This window comes from Scyliorhinus canicula, chromosome 10 (genome assembly GCF_902713615.1).
Source record: "Scyliorhinus canicula chromosome 10, sScyCan1.1, whole genome shotgun sequence".
In the NCBI taxonomy this organism is placed as follows: domain Eukaryota; kingdom Metazoa; phylum Chordata; class Chondrichthyes; order Carcharhiniformes; family Scyliorhinidae; genus Scyliorhinus; species Scyliorhinus canicula.
The window spans coordinates 184,997,081-185,016,756 of NC_052155.1; the positions used below are offsets into that span (position 1 = coordinate 184,997,081).

Below are 19,676 nucleotides of genomic sequence, written 5' to 3' on the forward strand. Positions count from 1 at the left end.
CCCCCCCTCCCTCTTTTCCCCCCCCCTCCCTCTTTCTCCCCCCTCACCCTCCCTCTTTCCCCCCCCCCTCCTCTTTCTCCCCCCCCCTCCCTCTTTCTCTTCCCCCCCCGTTCTCCCCCCCCCCCCCTCTCTTTCTCCCCCCCCACCCAACTCCCGGGCCATGGGAATGAGCCCTCCACCCCCCATTCTCCCCGGGCCATGGGGCGAGCCGCCCCTTCCTCCTCAGTCCATGGGAATGGAAAACCCCCCCCCATCGATACCGAACCAGGGGAGAGCACCCACTGCCCCCTCCCAGCTTCCAACAGGATAACTATGGTGGGGAGGAGAGAGGTTTTTTTTCCTTAAAAGCATTGCGTACACCAGTGTGATCGGTTTAATTTTCTTTCCATCAGAGCTGGGGGGAGTGGAGGGCGACGATGTGATTGACATGGCTTTCTGAAAGAGCTTGATTAAGCACAGTGGGTCAAATGGACTCCTTTTTGATAGATTTCTGGAAGCCACTGGCAATATCAATGGATTTCTGGATGCTGGTTAATGACGAGGTCGATCGACTTCTGGATGCTGGTTAATGGCGAGGTCGATCAATTTCTGGATGCTGGTTAATGGCGAGGTCAATCAATTTCTGGTTGCTGGTTAATGGCGAGGTCGATCGATTTCTGGAGGCTGGTTAAAGGCAAAGTCGATCAATTTCTGGATGCTGGTTAATGGCGAGGTCAATCAATTTCTGGTTGCTGGTTAATGGCGAGGTCGATCGATTTCTGGAGGCTGGTTAATGGCGAGGTCGATCAATTTCTGGATGCTGGTTAAAGGCAAGATCGATCAATTTCTGGTTCCTGGTTAAATGAAATGAAAATCGCTTATTGTCACGAGTAGGCTTCAAATGAAGTTGCTGTGAAAAGCCCCTAGTCGCCACATTCCGGCGCCTGTTCGGGGACGCTGTTACGGGAATCGAACCGTGCTGCTGGCCTGCTTGGTCTGCTTTCAAAGCCAGCAATTTAGCCTTGTGCTAAACAGCCATTGTTTGCGAGGTCGATTGATTTTTGGATGCTGGTTAATGGCAAGGTCGATTGACTTTTGGGTGCTAATGAAGTGTAGACAGGCAGTAACAGAACCAGAGACCAAGATACATTTGGTGAAGGAATGTTATTTAAAAGTTTTTTTCACTCCCAATCTCGCCATGGCAAGCAAAAGGTGCATCACACCTGAATGTGAAGTGACAAAACAAGTTTGTATCTGTTTCCTTAGTTACTTTCTTCCTCATCCAGCGCCTTGCACTATCTTTATGGGGGGGGGCGCAGCAAGTAATGTGGGTTGGGATTAGACAAGCGGAAAATCCATCTGCTGGGACTGGCTAAGGAGACAGAACGTCAGCATTAGTCAGAACTGAGTAAAGTACTGAAAGCAGCAGTGAAATCCCACGACTAGTGAACATGGCTTTGAAATGAGGGAGAGCGAGCAACATTAACCTTGAGTTGGGAAAGAGCAGGCACTTGGGAGGGGCTTTTTTTTTAATCTCACAATCTTTAAGTGCTTTGCAATTTTATCCTTTTCGAAGCTGGATAAAAGGATTGGCAAACTAATGAAACTGCCAGGAGAACCAAAAGTGAAAATTCAATCAGTTCTCTCAATAAGAAATGGCTTATTTTGAGAGCCAGCAAGAATCTTACAATAGTTCAGAGACTTTAAAGCATTATCCTGTGACTCCTACTTTTAAAAATAATTAATTTTGCCTTGCCCTTGGTGTAAGTTGTAAGTTTGGTGTATTTTGTTGAACGCTTGTTTCTCTGCGGTTAGCACAGCTGTCTCACGGCGCCAAGGGCCCGGCTCTGGGTCACTGTCCGTGTGGAGTTTGCACATTCTCCCCGTGTCTACGTGGGTCTCACCTGCACAACCCAAAGATGTGCAGGGTAGGTGGTTTGACCCACGCTAAATTGCCCCTTGGTTAGAAAAAAAAAAATTGGGTACTCTAAATTTATTTTTAAAAATATGTTTTTGAATGGGTGTGTGGTGAGAACTGACTTGGAGAGACTTCCGGTTGCGGCTATGCGGAGCTAAGCCGCACGTTCGGCAGCTCCCGCTAGAAACGGACTTTGGAGCTCTTTTCAGGGCCCCCAACGGAGCTTTGTCGACGATTCCCGACGTGGGAAGGGGTCTGCAGTAGATCCCCAGGGTTCTATGGTCCGGACCAGGAGTGGGGAGAGCAGAAAAGTGGTGGCAGCGCCTATGGAAAAGCGTGGGAAGGAGAACAAAATGGCGGCCGGCGGAGCCCTCGAGGAGTGGAGGCAGTAGGCGCAGGAGCAGCAGGAGACTCTTCGGCGCTGCTTCCAGGAGCTTAAGTTGGAGCTGCTGGAGTCGCTGAAGGCTACCGCCGGTAAGCTGCTGGAGACTCAGACAGCCCAGGGGGCCGCAATCCGGGAGCTGCAGCAGCAGGCCTCCGAAAGGGAGGATGAGGCCGCGGCCCTCGCGGGGAAGGTGGAGATGCACGAGGCGCTCCATAAAAAGTGGCAGGAGCGGTTTGAGGAGCTGGACAACCGGTCGAGGCGTAAAAATTTACGGATCCTGGGCCTCATGGAGGGGTCGGACCTGGCAGCCTATGTGGTCGTTTTGTTGAACTCGCTAATGGGAGTTGGGTCCTTCCAGGGGTCCCTGGAGCTGGAGGGGGCCCACAGAATACTGGCCAGGAGGCCCAAGCGAATGAGCCGCCGCGGGCGGTGCTGGTGAGCTTCCACCGGTTCGTTGACCGGTGGGCCAATTAGGAGCGGAGCAGCAAGTGGGAGAACACATTGGTGCAGATCTACCAGGACTGGAGTGCGGAGGTGGCTAAGCGGAGGGCCGGGTACAACTGGACGATGGCGGTGCTCCACAGACAGAGTGTGAAGTTTGGCATGTTGCAGCCGGCGCGTCTGTGGGTCACCTACAAGGACCGTCACCATTATTTTGAGTCCCCGGAGGAGGCGTGGGCCTTTGTGCAGGCCGAGAAATTGGTCTCAAACTGAGGGTCCGGGATGGTGGTTTTGTATGTAAATGTAACTATCTTTTTTTTGGAGGGGGGTTTCTCTGTTTCATGCAGGATGTGTGTTGGCTTTAGGGTGGGTGGGGCGATGTCTTTATGTCTTTTTGTATGGGTCTGGTGGACGGGTTCGGTCAGGGAGGTAAACTGAGAGTGCAGGGAGCTGGTGGTGGGGACCGGCAATGGGAGTTTCCCTAGAGGAGGCGGGGTTGGGCAGGGCAAAAGCGCGGGCTTTCCTCTGGTTTCCCGCGTTGCGGGGTGATGGGGTCGGGGCTGAGAAGCGCGGACCTTTGCTGGTTGTTATTTTCCCCGCGCAAGATCGGGGTGGGGGGAGGAGGGCCTGCTGATGGGCACGGAGGAGTAGCCCCACGCGGGGAGGGGTCAGAGGTGTGGCGGGAGTCGCCGGGGTCAGCAGCAGTTAGCTGGATCACGGGAGTGCTATGGAGGGGGGGGGGGGGGGGGGTGTACCGGGTTGCTGCTGAAATGGCCAGGAAGGAGCTGGAGTATGCAGAGGGTGCTTGGGGGGGGGGGGGGGGGGGGGAAGAGTTGCCGCCGTGGGAACAGGCCAAGCGGGGGACGCTGGCCAGTGGCGGACAGGGGATGGGTTATGGCTAGTTGGCAGGGGAGGGGGGTAGGGAGCTCTCTGATCAGGCTGATAACCTGGAATGTGAGGCGGCTGAACGTGCCGGTCAAGCGGGCCCGGGTGTTTACGCACTTGAAGGGGCTGAAGGCGGATGTGGCCATGCTCCAAGAGACGCACCTGAAGGTGGCGTACCAGGTTCGACTGAGGAAGGGATGGGTGGGCCAAGTATTTCATTCAGGGCTGGATGAGAAGAATCGGGGGGGTGGCGATCCTGGTGGGAAAGAGGCGTCAAATGTGGGGGCTGACAGTGGCGGGAGGTATGTGATGGTGAGTGGTAAGCTGCAGCGGGAGTGGGTGGTGCTGGTGAATGTTTACGCCCCAAACTGGGACGATGCGGGGTTTATGCGGTGCATGTTGGGCCGGTTCTGGAGGCGGGGGGCCTGATCATGGGGGGGGGGGGGGGGGGGGGACTTCAACATGGTGCTGGATCCCCCATTGGATCGATCCAGGTCCCGGACGGGTAGGAGGCCGGCGGCGGCTAAGGTGTTGAGGGGGTTCATGGATCAGATGGGAGGGGTGGATCCCTGGAGGTTTGCGAGGCCAAGGGCCAGGGAGTACTTGTTTTTCTCCCACGTGCATAAGGCCTATTCCAGGATTGATTTTTTTTGTTCTGAGCAGGGGGCTGGTTTCGAGGGTGGAGGATGCTGAATACTCTGTCATAGCCATTTCGGATCATGCCCCGCACTGGGTGGACCTCGGGCTGGGTGAGGAGAGGGACCAGCGTCCGCTCTGGCGCTTGGAGGTGGGGCTGCTGGCAGACGAGGAGGTGGCCGGGAGGATTCGGGGGTGTATCAAGAGGTACCTTGAGGCCAACGATAACGGGGAGGTCCGAGTGGGGACAGTCTGGGAGGCATTGAAGGCGATGATTAGAGGGGAGATGATTTCCATCCGAACCCATAGGGAGAGGGGAGAGCAGAGGGAGAGATTGGTGGGGGAGATGGTGAGGGTGGACAGGAGATATGCGGAGGCTCCGGAGGAGGGATTGCTGGGGGAGCGGCGTAGCCTTCAGGCCAGGTTCAATCTACTGACCACCAGAAAGGCGGAAGCTCAGTGGAGGAAAGCACAGGGAGCGGTGTACGAATACGGGGAGAAGGCAAGTAGGATGCTGGCACACCAGCTCCGAAAGCGAGACGCGGCCAGGGAGATTGGGGGAGTGAAGGGTAGAGATGGGAAGGTGGTGCGGAGGGGGGTAGACGTTAATGGGGTCTTTAGGGACTTTTATGGGGAATTGTACCGGTCGGAGCCCCCGGTGGAAGGGGGGGGAGAATGGGGCGCTTCTTGGACAAGCTGCGATTTCCGAAGGTGGGGCAGGTGGAGGGACTGGGGGCGCCGATTGCGCTGGAGGAGCTGGTTAAAGGGATGGGGAACATGCAGTCGGGTAAGGCGCCGGGGCCGGATGGGTTTCCGGCCGAATTTTATCAAATGTATGCGGACCTGTTGGGCCCCCTGTTGGTTCGGACCTTTAACGAGGCAAGGGGGGGTGGGGGGGGGGCTTTGCCCCCAACTATGTCACGGGCGCTGATTTCCTTGATCCTTAAGCGGGACAAGGACCCTCTGCAGTGTGGGTCATATAGGCTAATCTCGCTGCTAAATGTAGACGCCAAGCTGTTGGCAAAGATCTTAGCTACAAGGATAGAGGATTGTGTGCTGGGGGTCATTCACGAGGACCAGACGGGGTTTGTAAAGGGAAGGCAGTTGAATACCAACATATTAAGGCTTCTGAATGTCATTATGATGCCGGCTGTGGAAGGGGAGGCGGAGGTAGTGGTGGCATTAGACGCGGAGAAGGCCTTTTTTTAGGGTTGAGTGGAGTATCTGTGGGAGGTGTTGGAAAGGTTTGCGGAGGGGTTTGTCCGTTGGGTGAGACTGCTTTATGAGGCCCCGATGGCGAGTGTAGCCACGAATAGAAGGAGGTCGGAGTACTTTCGGCTGCACCGGGGGACGAGACGGGGTGTCCCCTGTCCCCCCTTGCTCTTTGCGTTGGCAATTGAGCCCCTGGCCATGGCGTTGAGGGGGTCGGGGAACTGGAGGGGCCTGGTGCGGGGTGGGGAGGAGCATCGAGTGTCGCTTTATGCGGACAACCTGTTGCTGTATGTGGCGGACCCGGTGGGGGGAATGCCGGAGGTGATGAGGATTCTCAGCGAATTTGGGGGCTTTTCTGGGTATAAGCTCAACCTGGGTAAGAGCGAGCTGTTCGTGGTGCACCCGGGGGATCAGGAGGAGGGGATTGGTAGGCTCCCACTGAAGCAGGCAGGGAGGAGCTTTAGGTACCTGGGAGTCCAGGTGGCTAGGAGCTGGGGGGCCCTGCATAAGCTTAACCTCACAAGGTTGGTGGAGCAAATGGAGGAGGAGTTTAAAAGGTGGGACATGTTGCCGCTGTCTCTGGCGGGTAGGGTGCAGTCCGTCAAGATGACGGTGCTCCCGAGGTTTTTGTTCCTGTTCCAGTGCCTTCCCATCCTTATCTCGAAGGCCTTTTTTAGGAGAGTTAACAGGAGTATTACGAGATTTGTATGGGCGCATGGGACTCCGAGGGTGAGAAGGGTGTTTTTGGAGCGGGGCAGGGATAGGGGGGGGGCTGCCGCTGTCCAACCTCTGTGAGTACTATTGGGCTGCCAATGCAGCGATGGTGCGTAAGTGGGTAATGGCTGGGGAAGGGGCAGCATGGAAGAGGATGGAGATTGCGTCCTGTGTGGGCACGAGCCTGGAAGCGCTGGTAACGGCGCTGTTGCAGCTCCCTCCAACGAGGTATACCACGGTGAGCCCCTCAAAATCTGGGGGCAATGGAGACGGCATGGGGGGAGGTGGGGGGCTTGATGGAGTCCCCAATACGGGGGAACTACTGGTTTGTTTCAGGGAGCATCGATGGCGGATTTCTGGGCTGGCACAGGGTAGGTATTAGGAGGTTGAGGGACCTGTTTGTGGATGGGAGGTTTGCAAGCCTGGGTGAGTTAGTGGGGAAGTTTGGGCTCCCCCCGGGGAACATGTTTAGGTACATGCAGGTTAGGGCGTTTGCCAGGCGGCAGGTGGAGGGGTTCCCTCTGTTGCCCCCATGTGGGGTACGGGGCAGGGTGCTCTCGGGGGTGTGGGTTGGAGGAGGGAGGATTTCGGACGTATGCTGCGTAATGCAGGCGGTAGACGAGGCCTCGGTGGAGGAGCTGAAGGGTAAATGGGAAGAGGAGCTGGGTGAGGAGATTGAGGAGGGGACGTGGGCGGATGCCCTGGAAAGGGCGAATTCCTCCTCTTCCTGTGCGAGGCTTAGCCTCATACAGTTCAAGGTGCTGCACAGGGGCCACATGACTGGGACGAGGATGAGTAGGTTTTTTGGGGGGCGAAGGCAGGTTTGCTAGGTGCTCGGGGAGCCCAGCGAACCACGTCCATATATTTTGGGCATGCCCAGCGCTGGGGGAGTTTTGGAAGGGGGTAGCAAGGACGGTGTCGAGGGTGGTAGGATCCAGGGTCAAGCCAGGCTGGGGACTCGCAATTTTTGGGGTTGCAGTGGAGCCGGGAGTGCAGGAGGCGAAAGAGGCCGGTGTCCTGGCCTTTGCGTCCCTAGTAGCCCGGCGGAGGATTCTTCTTCAGTGGAAGGATGCGAGGCCCCCAAGCGTGGAGGCCTGGATCAATGATATGGCGGGGTTCATCAAATTGGAGAAGGTGAAATTTGCCCTGAGGGGATCAGTACAGGGGTTCTTTAGGCGGTGGCAGCCTTTCCTGGACTTCCTGGCTGAACCGTAGGGAAATAGGCCGGCAGCAGCAGCAACCCGGGGGGAGGGGGGGTTCGGTGGGAGGGAGAATTGTGTACATGGGTTTGCTGGATGTGGCGGGTGTTATCTCTTTCCTTTTTGTTGTTTGTTTTGTTTTTGTAGTTGGGTGGTTGTTGTTCTTGGGTTTTCACCATGGTTGTTTTGTTAATATTGTTTTGTTGTTTATATTTTGTGAAAATCTTAATAAAAATCATTTTTTTAAAAAAGAGAACCTACTTGGATTACTGGTATTTAATTTTGCTGGCTGTGCTTTTCATTCCATCAAAAAGAATTTTCATCTTGAAAAGACAGCCAAAAGTTCCCCCCTCACCCATCCGAACAAAATGTTGACTTTCACCATGTAAGTGTAAAATCTGACGGGGTTGTATCTCATTGTGATCGTGTCACTTTCAATATAGCTGCGGTCTAATGGCTAGATTAACTGTACATTTTTGTTATACAAATGTACCTCCGGGAAGTGAACATGAAATGTGACAGTGCCCTCAAAACATACTGGGAGCAATTGATTAAGATCTGGTTGAAGTGGTTTCTCTTTGTACTATAGTAGCCGGCTTGACTCACCGCTTGAGGGCAATGCTGATTCTAAACTGGCTGCCTGCTCGTGTGTGCAAACAATTCAGACATGTCGGTAAATGTCAGAGAATGCCTTTCTGCGGACTTTGGAGCTTTATTTTCTAAGGGTGCCAATTATTAATCCTTGCCTAAAGTGCAAGCATATTTTCTCAAATTGAAACGGTAACCCTGATTCTAACTCGGTTGGGGGGGGGGTGCAAAGCAGGCTCCATTCCAGGGCCTCATTGCATAGGTCCCATCACTTTCCCACTGGAAGCTGGAGGGAGGACGGGAAGGAGCGGAATCTCGCCTGGCAGGACCACCCGGGCAGATGTACTGGTCGGCAAACTGGAAGGAACTGGTTGGGAGAGCCTTGTGGTCCGATAAAGCTTGGGGCCAAGAAACTGCAACAATTTCAACCCCTTCTGGTCCTGACTCCTCTTCCTGTCTGGGTGACTAATTGACGGGAAAGCCATGCAGACCTCAATTTGAAATAGCTGTTGAGCCCTGGATATGACACCTGAACTCGCTGCATATCTCCCTGCTCTCAGAAGAGCAGGTCAAACTTTCATAAAGGCAGCAGGATTTGGGAGAATAATCCCTACTTGTGATTTTGACTGCCTGTAGGAGGTGTATGCGCGCGCATAGTACCTGAACCGTGATGCTCATGATCTATATTTAGATATACCCTTCATATGCCGAGGGCAATTGAAAGTGCTCTGTTTTGAAATGGTAGTTATGACTTGACTGTCGGACCTCTCATCCATTTCCCCCGTGGAAATTTGTGTCCTCTTGGCAAATGACCAGAGTTGCAGGATTGAAATTGAGAGCCAAGTCTCCTTCAGTGCTGTTAACTCTGTGGATGCACGATGTACTAGTCTGTGAGAGTAAATCGCCCTCTCCCCTCCCCACCACCACAACCATGATGTGGTTTTGACAATAAAAGCACTGTACTATACTTTACAAATTAAAATATCCGTGTTTCGCTCTTGGTCAGATAGTGTTTTTCCGTTTTGCCATGTTTCTAAAATGGAGAAAATAGTTTGTGGGGGGAAACTGGAATACAGAATATATTCCAATGCTGGTGAAGAATTTAACATTTGTGAGTAATCTGTTTTTCTGACATTTGGAGCTCTGATGACTCACTGGTGTATAATGTTCTCGAGTAAAAATTAGTTGTTCTGAATTTTGAAGTTCCATTGAGTTTCTGCGTTTACACAAATCACAACCGTGTAACTAAAAAATAACTTACATTTTTAATTATAAACTCATAAGGAAGGTACTTTCATACATTGCCTCATTTTGAATTCTTCTTAGTCAATGCATTGACTTCACAAGTTAGTTTTAGTTCCAAATGAGGATGATATACAATTGAGAAGGAGCTGGAAGTAGTCCTGTCTCTTGTGACATGAGTAAATCTTTTCATTGACAGGATGTGGGTGTCACTGGAAAGGTCAGCATTTATCGCACATCCCTAATTGTCATTGAAGAGGTGCAGGTGAGCCGCTTACTTGACCACTGAGTGACTTACGAAGCCATTTCGGAGGGGCTTTTGCAAGTTGACCACATTGCCGTGGGTCTGGACTCGCGCGCAGGCTGGACCGAGTAAAGACAACAGATTTCTTTCCTTGAGGAACGTTACTGAACCAGGTGAGTTTTTAACTTCAGTCTGGTAGTTTTGTGATCACCATTACTGATGCTAGATTTTTATTCAGATTTATTTAGTTAATTTACAATTTAAATTCCCACCAGAGCTATGGTGGTATTTGACCTCCTCTCTGTAGATCATTCGGCCAACTCTCTGGACTAAAAGTCCAATAACAGTTGAAAGATGTGGAACTGAAACAATAAAAGGTTTAAAACCGGAAAGAAAGTCAAAATATAATTTTTAAGAATGTTTTTAAGCGCATTTTCTGTTTTATGCTGTGATGGAGTCTCTACTGCAATGTAAACATGTAAAATTCTATTTTAATTTAAGTTGTAATGGTACTGGGATCATCCGGCTTCATGCCCACCAGCATTCTCTTTTTAGGTGTGCAATAGAGTGTCAATCTTAACGGTAAGAAGTCTTACAACACCAGGTTAAAGTCCAACAGGTTTGATTCAAACACGAGCTTTCGGAGCGCAGCTCCTTCCTCGGGTGAACATTCACCTGAGGAAGGAGCTGCGCTCCGAAAGCTCGTGTTTGAATCAAACCTGTTGGACTTTAACCTGGTGTTGTAAGACTTCATACTGTGCTCACCCCAGTCCAACGGCGGCATCTCCACATCTTAAAGGTGCAGTCCACCAAGACAGCCCCAAACAGCAGTTAGCAGGAAAGACCGCCTCTCCCCAGGTGATATGCTGCACAGGTAGATTCCAATGTGGCAAACAGACGTACAGACCAGGAAAGTCCCAGTTCCAGTTTGGTTCTGTAACTGAAAGTGAAATACGGTAGATGCTATAAATATGAATTAAAACCTGAAAGGGGAAATACTCAGCAGGCCTGGCAGCATCCGTGGAGAGAGAAACGTTTTGGGTCTATGGAGGGAATGTCCCGTTGGATAGCGATTTAGAATAGGGTCTGATCAGCTTGATGTCTGCGAGGTGGCAGAAATTTGTTTCCTGCAAATCAAGATGTACCATCTATTTAGAAAATTCTATCTGTTCCCAAGACGGGGAGGATGCCCCTCTGCCTAACTTGCATCGGTCAGATAATGGACTTCAAATTATTTTCCCCAAAGAAAATCACTAGGATTGGGAAACTTTGACAGCCAGCCAAACTAGGGCCCACAGTCTCTTGCGGGTCTGAGAGGGTGAGTGGTTAATGGATCCCCAGCCAGGTGGTGCAGGATGGAACTTGACATAATTCCTTTTCAGGTTCATTTATTTACAGAATGCAGTATTACATATGTCTGCTGACTGTCTACTAACCTCCTGTTCCAGCAGGCTTTCTTTATCCTTTATTATATTTTTGTAGGTTGATATTTGCTCCACTCAGATGTTTTTTTTTCCCTCTTTCACTCTTTCGCTCCTTGTCCGTTTCCCTGGAGGATGCTCACAGCTCCCGTCTCTTGTAGTTCTTGCTGCCAGATCAGAGCCTGACACCTGCTGTCTGGCCACTTTCCGGGGCTGCCCTTTATCAGTGTTGTAAATACTTAATTTTAAAAACACCCTTCACTTGTGTATATTAACATTATAATTAACATACCATCCAGTTAGCATGGTTATCAACTATCTGCATCCGCCCTATTACTGGTATATATTTGCTGGTACATATTTTCTGCATTTTCCTGTTCTTCTCTTGAAAGATGGAATGGAGGTACCTGCAAATGGTCCCCCACAGTGGAACTCACTAACTGATTGCCCTCGTTCTAAGGGAACCACATATCCTACTGAGAGGAACCACTTTACCAACTGACCCGTTTCCAAGAAAGTTTCTTTGGTCACTGGGCGATTTCTGGGTTGCACTGAAGCGAATCCTAGTCAGGTGCTAGCGTTTCAGATCTTGCTTTGTTTCAGTTTAAATTGAATGCAATAGGGAGTGGGAAACCCAAACCAATTTATTGAGGAACAACATCTCGTCCTCCGGTTAGGCACGCTACAGCCTTCCCGGTCTCGACATCGAATTCAACAGCTTCAGATGATTAGCTCTACCCCACCTGGACCCATTTGTTTTCATTCTATTTCATTTCAACTGTCTCTTAACATTTCTTTCTTGTCTTTCTTATATATTTAACCCCCCCCCCCCCCCCAATCTTATCCACCTTTCCTTACCCCTTCTCCCCTTTGCTTTCCCCTCTCCCCACATCTCCATCTGTCACAGTTCACCCTCTGATAGTTTCTCTGCTGTTTGGCCTTTCACACCTTTTGTCCTCTCTGGAGACTGCCATTAGCATTCTTTCCCCTTGGTTTCTGTGGCTATTAGCACCCTGTTTCCCTGGCTATTAGCACCCTGTTTCCCTGGTTTTCTGTGGCTATGACTCATCTTTCATTCTCACTCCACAGTGTAAATATTCCCCACATTCTCTGTCTGTTAGCTTTGACAAAGAGTAATTGGACTCAAAACATTGGCTCTCTTCTCTCCCTACAGATGCTGCCAGACCTGCTGAGATTTTCCAGCATTTTCTCTTTCGTTACAGATTCTAGCATCCACAGTAATTTGCTTTTAAACTAATGTATTGATGCTTTTCTCAGTGCATTGGCTCAAGTTTCTCCATTCTTCCATCAAAACCCAGACCTTGAATGTAGAGATTCGTCTTGTGATTGTTCTTTGAGCTGCCTTGTGTGCCTCAGCGACCAGCTGCCTTTCATAGAATTTACAGTGCAGAAGGAGGCCACCCGGCCCATCGAGTCTGCACCGGCACTTGGAAAGAGCACCCTACCCAAGGTCAACACCTCCACCCTATCCCCATAACCCAGTAACCCCACCCAACACTAAGGGCAATTTTGGACACTAAGGGCAATTTATCATGGCCAATCCACCTAACCTGCACATCTTTGGACTGTGGGAGGAAACCGGAGCACCCGGAGGAAATCCACGCACACACTTTGTAGGTGTACTGCAAGCGACTTGCAAAGAGATTCATGAAATGGGTGGCAATAGTTCCTGCCTTTAAAGTTTCCCTCACTGTCTACATGACCCTTGCTGTCATGGGTTCGCTATTGAGATTGGGAATCCAACTTCTATCCCATTATTATGCTGATTATCCAAAGTAGTGTATCAAAATGATGGTCTCAGATTTTATTCCAGTTAAACTGTTTTTATTTGTAACCCTGAAGTAACATTTTCTTTATTTTTATCTGTAGGTGACTGCAATGTGATATAGGTGCTGCCTGCGAGGAGGCCCATCGGGAAGATATCAAAGTGAAGGTGCATCAGCTTTCAGTGACATTGGTACTTTCTGGGGGGAAAATATAAAATTTTCACCACTGACCATGGCCAGCAAAAGGAAATCTAAAATTCCTTGCATGGTTCCTGCCAGTGAGACCCTGGACCAGGATCCAGAATTGGACATGATTACAGATGATTTTCCTCCAGATATTTCTGATGATAGCTTGACAGCGGACGGTGCAGTAATCGATGATGAGAGTATTCCAGATAAGGAAGTGCAAGATACCCAAATCAAGAGACTAGAGGGAGGCTATGAATGTAAATATTGCACTTTTGAAACACAGGACTTGAATGAATTCACTTTGCATGTTGACTCAAAGCACCCAAATGTTATTCTTAATCCATCCTACTTCTGTGTGGAATGTAATTTTACGACCAAAAGGTATGATACTCTTAATGACCACAATGCCAGATACCATTCGGGTGAAATAAATTTTAAGCTTAAAATGGTAAAACACAATAATCAAACTGTCTTTGAGCAGACTGTTGAAGAATACAATAGCAATGGCATTTCTACAAATGAAGAACAGGCAGAGAGCACTGACAGTTATCCAACAGGAATTTCAATAAGCAAAACGTCAATCATGAAGATGATTAAAAATAAAAACGAGACCAAACGAATCTCTGTCTCTCCTAGTCTGGTGGATGAATTTACTGCTGATCAAGAAAACAATGACGAGGTGATGGGGACCAACTCGGTCTCAGGATCTAACAATACCAGTGGAATTTTCATGAACAAAGAAACAAATGGGGTGATACCTGATTCGGTAAATTTAAGTCAAGTGATATCCTCTCTCAATCCTAATTCATTTCCAAAAGTTATGATTCCTGCGAACAGCATTCCAACTTATAACACTAATATGGATGTAAATACTCATCTAGTGAACTCGTTCAACAGATTTCCTTATCCCACACAGTCAGAAATTGTAACACTAAAAACACAGACAAAATATGCAGAGGAACAGATTAAAATCTGGTTCACGGCTCAACGCCTCAAGCACGGCATCAGTTGGACCCCAGAAGAGGTGGAAGAGGCCAAGAAGAAACTTTTCAATGGAACTGTACACAGTATACCACAGACGATTACAGTCATTCCCGCACAGATCTCAACATCTGCCAATGGGTTGCAGCAGATCCTTCAGCCTTGTCAGATAATTGGCCAGCCCGGTATTGTCTTGGCGCAGGTCGCCAGTACAAACGCAGTGGCCGGGAATTCCCCAATTACTGTCACCGTTGCAGGCGTTGCAAATCAAACGCAGCAGTGGCAAAAGCGCAGAGCACAGGATGGTGACGCAGGTCCCGAAGCAAAACGGGCAAGCTGTGCACAGCTTTCGCAACTTGCTGCACAAGGAAGCTCCCTCGCTGCCGCCTCAGCCACAGATCCATATGGTGTGCGCTTCAAGAAGACAAAAGAGCAATTGACTGAACTAAAAGCCAGCTTCAATAGAAATGCATTCCCCAGTGATGCGGAGATTGCTAGGATTATACAAGTGACGGGCCTCTCGAGGGGCGACATTAAGAAGTGGTTCAGTGACACCAGATACAACCACAGGAACTCGAGGTGTAATCAAAATGTCAATGTCCCAGAGGTCAGCAGCACTATTGTTTTAGATTCTGGTGATGAAACCATGTCCGAATCCCTTGTAATAAACCAACAGCGCAAATGGAATGCTTTCTCTGACTTTGCACCACAGAAGTTCAAAGAGAAATCTACGGAGCAGCTTCACCTCCTTGAAGAAAGTTTCCTTTCAAATCCATTTCCTACTGATGATGAGATTAGCATGCTAAGGACTGATACAAAGCTCACCAGACGGGAGATTGACGTCTGGTTCTGTGAGAGAAGGAAAGCTAAATGTCCAGAAGATAAAAACGAGGAGAGTGGAAAAGCACCTGGTGGTGAGATCGACGTTAAATATAAAGACTCTGATGGGGTACCCACCAAATCAAATTATGGGCAAATCCATTCCACATCTTTGGCGAGTGGGTTAGCAATACCAAGAGTAATGGCTGCTGCAGCTAGTAGGCTGTATAAGAAAACTCCAGAGCAACTGCATCTCCTTAAAAGTGCGTTTGTCCGCACACAGTGGCCATCACCAGAGGAATATGACCGACTAGCAGCAGACAGTGGTCTGGCCAGAACTGATATAGTAAGTTGGTTTGGAGATACCAGATATGCTTGGAAAAATGGTAACTTGAAATGGTACTATTACTACCAAAGCGGTAATGTAGACTGCCAAAATGGACAAACCCAAGTTTCCTCCAAAAAGAGTAAGGGCAGAGGTAGATCGAGAAGTAGACCACGAGGAAGAGGAAGGTACAGAGGCATCGGAAGATCAAACAACTGGAGTGGAACGTTAGCCAGCAAGCCAGGCCATGCTTCTGCAGGGAAAAGCCTACTTGAACAATACTACATGAAGCACAAATATTTAAATGAAGAGGACCTCGATGACCTTGTGGCAAGATCGTGTATGAGTTACGAGAGCATCAGGGAATGGTTTGTACAGAGGCAAACAGAAGGTGGTGTCTCTGAGAGCAATAATTCAGATGGACAGTACCCTGGTGACGATGAGAAGAATGAACCACTGGAAGAGGATGAAGATTGGCCGGGGGAAGAGAATGCGAGCCAGGAGGATGAAGATAATGCCTCTGATGCAAGTGGTAGCAGTGATGTATGGAAGCCCCCTTCACAAAAAAGCAATGAAGTTATGGAACCAGATGGTGAATTTTCTGCAGAGACTTCCAACGTATAACTGTGAGTTATTGAAGTTAGTTCTACAGTTCAGTTGTAATAGATCCAGAAATTAGAAATTATGCTCCAATATAATGCTGAAAAGTAATAGTGTATAGAATGTCGTTCATTGGTGCTGACCAATTGGTTAAGTAAGTAATGACATTGCTGTATTCATTCTAATGCTCTATCCCATCAAAATATTAATTCAATACAGTTATACATATCCAATATTGAGCTTTCTTTACATTTTCCTCATTCATGGGATGTGGCCAGCATTTTCTTGAACTGAGTGTCTCACCATTTCAGAGGGCAGTTAAAAGTCAACCACATTGCTGTGGGTCTGGAGTCACATGTAGGCCAGACCGGGTAAGGATGGCAGATTTCCTTCCCTAAAGGACATTAGTGAACTAGATGGATTCTTACAACAATCGACAATGGTTTCATGGTCATTATTAGACTTTTAATTCCAGATTTTTATTGGATTCAAATTTCCCCATCTGCCATAGTGGGATTCGAACCCCAGGTCCCCAGCGCATTACCCTGGGTCATAGAATTTACAGTCCAGAAGGAGGCCATTCGGCCCATCGAGTCTGCACCGGCTCTTGGAAAGAGCACCCTACCCAAGGTCCACACTTCCACCCTATCCCCATAACCCAGTAACCCCACCCAACACTAAGGGCAATTTTGGACACTAAGGGGCAATTTATCATGGCCAATCCACCTAACCTGCACATCTTTGGACTGTGGGAGGAAACCAGAGCACCCGGAGGAAACCCACGCACACACTGGGAGGATGTGCAGACTCCGCACAGACAGTGACCCAAGCCGGAATCGAACCTGGGACCGTGGAGCTGTGAAGCAATTGTGCTATCCACAATGCTATCGTGCTGGTCTCTGGATTACTCGTCCAATGACAGTGCCACTACACCAGCAGCTCCCCTGTATAGTCAATATGGTATTTAAATAAGTCGCTTGATGGCATCCCGTGGTTTATACCAACTGCATCTGGATGTTGTTGATTATAAAGGTATTTGCACGGTATGGCAATGGTTAGCACTGTTGCTTCACAGCACCAGGGTCCCAGGTTTGATTCCCGGCTTGGGTCACTGTCTGTGCGGAGTCTGCACGTTCTCCTTGTGTCTGCGTGGGTTTCCTCCGGGTGCTCCGGTTTCCTCCCACAAGTCCCGAAAGACGTGCTGTTAGGTGAATTGGACATTCTGAATTCTCCCTCCCTGTACCCGAACAGGCGCCGGAGTGTGGCAACTAGGGGATTTTCACAGTAACTTCATTACAGTGTTAATGTAAGCCTACTTGTGACAATAAAGATTATTATTATCACTAGGATGTCTGCATTTTATTTGCATTAGTTTAGGGCAGCACTAAAAAACCTAATTTCCAACAGTTGGTAAGGACCTGTGTGCACAAGTGAAAGTTGCAATCTAAAGCTCTTTCGAATCCAATTTCATGACATATTTGTCAGCAGTGGTCAAACTGCGCCTTTCCAAAATTTTCACTTTGGAAGCTTAACAGTTTTCAGGATTTTTTTTTTTTATTTCCAGTTTGAACTCCCTGGTCCCAGAAATGATTGAACACTTTCCATTCCATGAGCAATGGAGAGTTTATGCAATCAATTATGCCATGGTATATTTCTGTTGATTCTGGTATCTCTGAACCAACTCACCAAGAGGGAGATTGATGTCTGGTTCTGTGAAGGTAGGAATGCTTAAATGCCCAAATGCTAAAAACGAGGAGAGTGGAAAAGCAATCGGTGGTGGGGCTGACGTTAAATACAAAGACTGTGATGGGGTACCGTCCAAATCAAATTTTGGACACGTTCATATCACACCTTTGGCGAGTGGGTTAGCAATACAACCGTTTGATTTTGTGATAGTAGGAGTATGTATTAAAATTTTGATTTTTGTACTAAAGCAGTATTCGGACAAATGGGGAATTTGTATCAATTCTAATCATAAATATACTTTCATTTTGTTTTACTTTAAATTGTGGTAACTGTTCAGCTCAACATACACAGGAGACTGTGGATAAAATCATGGGTGCAATCCAGTGGCCGCGTTGCACTCGAGCGAGAGCACAACCCAGCCGGCAAAGCCTCCCACACTTTGCGAGATACACCAAAGCCATTGGAGGCCCTGGATGGTCAGGGATAGTACAAGGTGGTCCCCTGGCCCTCCCTCTGGAACATGGGCACCTTGGCACTGCCCAGCTGGCACTGCCAAGGTGCCTGGATGGCACTACCAAGCAGGCAGGAGCATTTCCTGGGTGCCAGGATGGCAGTGCAAGGGAGCCCATGCCAGAGTCAGGGCCCCAGGGGTGGCCATGCCAATGAGAGGAGGTTGGGGGGGGGGGGGGTGGGTTGAATGTGGGAGTGTGAAGGTTAGGTAAGTAGGTAACCTCTGAGAGGTTAGGGGGTCACGTGTGGGGGTCCTGGAAGAGGGAGGTGCTATAAGTGGGGATTGAGGGGCCTGAAGAGGGAGGGGGTGCCGAGGGACCCCATAGCAATCTTTGCTTCGGGCGGGGGGGTGGTAGTGCCCATGTGGATGGGGGACCCACTTAGAGATCGGGGCACCCGTTCAAAATGACAGCCCGATCTTTTGAGTTCAGCTCCCCAGTGCTGAAAATATTCTGTGTGGGCTACACAGAAATTCCCTAAAGTGACTAAGTGTCATTGGATAGCAATGGGGAAACTCCCTGAAAAACCCACCACAAATTAACTTTGAAATTCTTTCATTGAATTCCCCCCATGTCTTTTGTATTTCGTTGAATGGATGAGGAAATTTTTCCAATGCAGATACATTTTACTGACAAAGATTGAGCAGAGATTCTAAATTTGGTTGTTAGCCAGATACTTATTTAAGTATAAATATGTCTGGCAGCTATATCTAATATTTTATGATCCATTTTCTATTTCCCTTGTTCGTGTTGGAATCTCAGTGCATACCAGGGTATATTCCAGGAGTGTCATTCCTAATTCACCATCGTTTCTGAGACTCTTATGATATGGATGGAGACTCGACTCTTGGGGAATCCCAATGCATAAATTTATGCTGGGTAGGCAGATCCATGTATAGTCTAGGTAGAGTTAGGGAAACATCAGGACTTTATATCAAAGTAGTGGATGTGGGAATTACAAGTTTAAAATAAGTCAGATTGCTATATTTGCTTTTGCTGCTGCTTCAGTGAGGATGTTGGCTCTTCCACTACAAAGTTGAGGTATGAAGGAGGCCTGAGCGGAGTAGGTTCGAAAGACCGAATAGCCTCCTGCTTCTATTCTCTATGTTTTTTTATATCGAGAAAGCAGGATACCGTAACCAGGCTTTTTGCTCCATCTTTGAGCTTACTACATTCCCAGATATTGGATGGGTCACTGAGAACGACAGCTTGGCCACAGAGATGGTCATTGACACTAAGCACCATGGAGACATCCAAGTGAAATCCACAAATGTAACCAATATACATCGAGAGTACCCATTCATTACCTGTGTAGCCATCTAAGATGGCCACTAACAACACAAAATGGAAGACTGCAAAGAGTGCAGGGAAAAACGGACATGGTAAAGAGCAAACAGCTTGCAGAAGCATTAAGCATTGAGACACTTGCAGAAACTGGTTTCCTGACAGCTGCAGAGTTCAGGCAGCGCTGTAAATGGGAAAGCCTTTAACATAGTAATGAGATGATACCGGGCAGTCCCAGGTACAATGGATACAATTAGGTATCAATTGATACTTTTAATAGCGAACCAGACACGATGGAGCCAGCGAAGCCAGGACAATGAGTCCTAAGAACCGCCCCAGCCATCAAGGAACGGCCCTAGGATAGGGGGGTTCAAATCATATCGATTGGGAAGAGGCACCCAATCGATCCCCAGCAAGTGAGGAAGCCCGCCCCAAGGGGCGCGGACCTCCTGTGACCTATAAAAGAAGGTCCCGCACATGGTTCAGTCTCCTGTCTCCGGCCTCCGACGCCAGCCTCCAGACCCCTTTCTTTTACACCAGCCGTCGAGCAGCAGCCATCAATAAGTAAGTGCCAAACGACGATCGCTACTTGACCCCGGCATTACTTATACCCTTGCCGACCGATAGTGACC

General features: G+C 48.9%; 1 protein-coding gene across 2 annotated transcripts in view; it reads left to right on the forward strand.

Annotated features, from left to right (window-relative positions):
• The window catches only part of LOC119972834 (zinc fingers and homeoboxes protein 1-like), a 29,319-nt gene that overhangs the window by 1,079 nt on the left and 8,564 nt on the right, over positions 1 to 19,676 (forward strand). Inside the window, exons 1-3 of one of the 2 annotated variants that reach the window (XM_038810320.1) lie at positions 257 to 315; positions 9,399 to 9,616; positions 12,755 to 15,591. In XM_038810320.1, coding sequence (XP_038666248.1) covers positions 12,884 to 15,589 — 2,706 coding nt within the window. In that variant the 5' untranslated portion in view covers positions 257 to 315; positions 9,399 to 9,616; positions 12,755 to 12,883 and the 3' untranslated portion in view covers positions 15,590 to 15,591. Of the gene's footprint in view, positions 1 to 256; positions 316 to 9,398; positions 9,617 to 12,754; positions 15,592 to 19,676 lie in introns of those variants that run through there. The other variant, XM_038810319.1, reaches the window with a different exon arrangement.